We start from the raw sequence: 3,088 nt of genomic DNA, 5'->3' as shown, positions 1-3,088 counted from the left end.
AAGAAAAGAGAAGTAAAAGTGAAAAAAAAGAAAAAGACATGTAAAGGGTTAATGGCTTCATTTTTTAAAAAAAAAAAGGCAAATGCATTTGGACACAAACTGAAAATTCGCACTTCAGGATTCCCAAGGAAAGTCATTAGGAACTACCTTTTACCATGCACATCTGTATTTAACAAAGTAGAGCATTTCTAGTGAGGAGAATATTTGCAGCGCTGTTTCTGACAGCTGGCCAGCAAAGAGAGCAGCGCAGAGAAAATCCTTAGTGAGGAGAATATTTGCAGCGCTGTTTCTGACAGCTGGCCAGCAAAGAGAGCAGCGCAGAGAAAATCCTGTCCTTCGCCAGGATTTGGACTCAGGACTCCTGACTCCCACTGCCTAAGGGGGCATAAATCTCAAGGAGAAAAGGAGATCAGTGTGGAGGGAGAGGGAGAGGGAGAAAACGAAGGAGGAACTTGAGAAGTTGAGTGTAGTGAGCACTGAAGCAGGACAGAAAAACTCGCCGAGATATTGATGGGGATGGTTCATGGAGGGGCTTTTTCCCCAAGATGAGGAAAAAAGTCCGTGGTGTTGGCAGAGATGTCCTATGAGTTTATGGAGTAAGGCTCCATGTCTCCACCTCGGAGCTAAATTACTCCCCAGATTAAGGCAAACAAGCAGTTGCTAAGGCTGATATCCTCTTCTTTATGGCTTTAATCCTCAGTCCTCACTCGGTAACAGGCAGCATTTTCTTGTTTCAGAGCTTCTGATGCCAGTAAAAAGAAAACAAAACTTTCAAATCTTCCTGCAATGAAATATGCCACCAAGTTAACTAAACGAGACCTGGTAGAGCACCCATGTTTGCTATGAGCCTTTTCTCAGCAAAGAYGTGCATGGCTCTTTGTGAAGAACCYCTGAAACTGCAGGGGTGTCTGGCTTAGCAGTGAAACCCTTGTGATCGTTTATTTATCTGGAAATCTCCTTCAGCTCACATCCCCCTTGATGATTAGTCAGCCCTGATCCTTCCTCTACTTTGCAGTTATTTTAACGTGTCTGAGGAACTGCCAACATACGCGCTTTAGCAGCCAATGACTGTTATGCTGCCTTTTTTTATTGGCATTCAATTTTAAAGGCTGACAGACAGTAAATAGTRAGACTTCTCTTTACTGTTCTACAATAATTTGTTTTACGGTTGTAAATAAGTCTCTCTTTTTCGGGCTTGTGCTAAACAAAACTCACCGTTTTTGGAAGAGACTGAGCAAATCGAAGATTGTCCCATTTTTATGTAAGTTGTGACTGTCTGAACAGATATTACTGTAGTTGTTTATTATTTTCAAGGCAAAAGAAGCAACTTATTTCTGAAAAGGCTAGATTTTTTTTAATAGTAGCTTTATTAAATTCCTGAAAGTGAAGTTTTTTTTCAAATACGGTATATTCTCTGTGCAGACATTTCATGCCAGCCTGGGGGAAAATGATAATTTAAAGATYTTCAAATATCCTCTTGGACCAAAACAAACAGGCAATCAAACTAAAAGGTTACTAGTTATGAGGAAGAGTTAATTATTTCATCCATTCTTAACATTTTTATTCTGTATTTTCTCTTTCTCTGATAGACACCTTGCATTTCCAAGACTGAAAATCAGCCTCAAGGACTTGCAACTAGCGTTAGGTGGGGACAGACACCCATCAATCAGTCTACACCCTGGGACACTGATGAGCCACCATCTAAACAGATGAGGGAGAGTGAAAACCCAGGTATGTTTTTAATCCTATTTGTAATTCTACAGGGGCAAAGTCGTTTCAGAGCAAATTCAACGCACTATCTCCATTTACCTCTCTAAATTAGACTTCATTGTGAGCCCGTTCTTATTCTTTAGCTGTTCTTTATTTCCCTCCCATTGTAAAGACCCCTCAAGTTGCTTCAGTGCTGGGGCTAATATAAATGTATTAAGATGCCTGCAAGTTCATTAAAGGTTTCCCCCTGCCTTCTCTACCTTTACTAAAGGAAAAAGGCACTCTGTAATACTTTAAGACCTCTTTTATGTCCAGAACTACCTGAAATGATTTCCAGCTCCCAGACACGTATCATACATTGTGCCGCTATGCCGGACGCCTAATTGCAACCGCTTTGTAGTGGCAGCAGCACCGTTATTGCAGGCACAGAGCGTTCGCCAGGGAGCCACGAAAGCGCGGCGCGGAGAGACGCTCATTCTCCTGAATGCGCGCACGCACGTGCTTGAGCTACATGAAGCACAATAAAACAAAATAAAATAAAATAAATAAAAAATAAAATTGTAAACATGTCACATGTCACCCAGTGAGGATTTTAACAGTGGTGCTGGCCTTGCGGTAGCAATTTTATGCACTTAGTGGGTCGGAGTAGCTCCAGAGCATGAACCATTTTAGAGATGGTGAGGAAGCAGAAACCCCTGGGGGCTGTGGGGAGGAAGCAGAAACCCCTGGGGGCTGTTGGAGGGAAGCAGAAACCCCTGGGGCTGTGGGAAGGAAGCAGAAAGTACTGGGGGCTGTTGGAGGGGAGCAGAAACCCCTGGGGCTGTGGGAAGGAAGCAGAAAGCCCTGGGGGCTCTTGGAGGGGAGCAGAAACCCCTGGGGCTGTGGGGAGGAAGCAGAAAGTCCTGGGGGCTGCTGGAAGGGAGCAGAAACCCCTGGGGCTGTGGGGAGGAAGCAGAAACCCCTGGGGCTGTGGGAAGGAAGCAGAAAGCCCTGGGGGCTCTTGGAGGGTAGCAGAAACCCCTGGGGCTGCTGGAAGGGAGCGTGGGGTGTTGGGGGGTTTTGCGTTGTCGCCTTCGGTCGCTGGGAGCCTCCCTCCGTGCCCCAGGTGCGGCGCCGTGGGTGACGACGGTGGCGGCGGGCAGCCAGCCGGCGCTGATCCCGCACTCRTACGGCATGACCCAGCCGCCCAGCTTCAGCCCGGCCGCCAGCGCCCAGGCGCCCGTCATCGGCGTGACGCCCTCGCTGCCCCCGCACGTGGGCCCGCAGCTCCCGCTCCTGCCGGCGCACTACCAGCTCCCGCAGCAGCCCTCGCAGCCCCTCAGCAACATGGTGGTCAACCTCCAGAGCCAGCCCCTGTACACCAACAGCCAGCCGCTCA

The 3,088-nt window shown here is 47.5% G+C and overlaps 1 protein-coding gene across 1 annotated transcript in view; it reads left to right on the top strand.

The window, feature by feature from the left end:
• The window catches only part of KLHL29 (kelch like family member 29), a 362,303-nt gene that overhangs the window by 231,613 nt on the left and 127,602 nt on the right, over positions 1-3,088 (top strand). Inside the window, exons 4-5 of the mRNA XM_085320322.1 lie at positions 1,590-1,731; positions 2,816-3,088. The exon at positions 2,816-3,088 is cut by the window's right edge and continues 255 nt beyond it. Of these exons, the coding sequence (XP_085176448.1) occupies positions 1,590-1,731; positions 2,816-3,088 (415 nt within the window). The remainder of the gene's footprint in view (positions 1-1,589; positions 1,732-2,815) is intronic.

The sequence above is a fragment of the Rhea americana genome, unplaced genomic scaffold (assembly GCF_003343005.1).
Source record: "Rhea americana isolate MKP2758 unplaced genomic scaffold, rheAme1 scaffold_63, whole genome shotgun sequence".
NCBI lineage: Eukaryota > Metazoa > Chordata > Aves > Rheiformes > Rheidae > Rhea > Rhea americana.
This window is presented reverse-complemented; position numbering and strand designations above follow the sequence as displayed.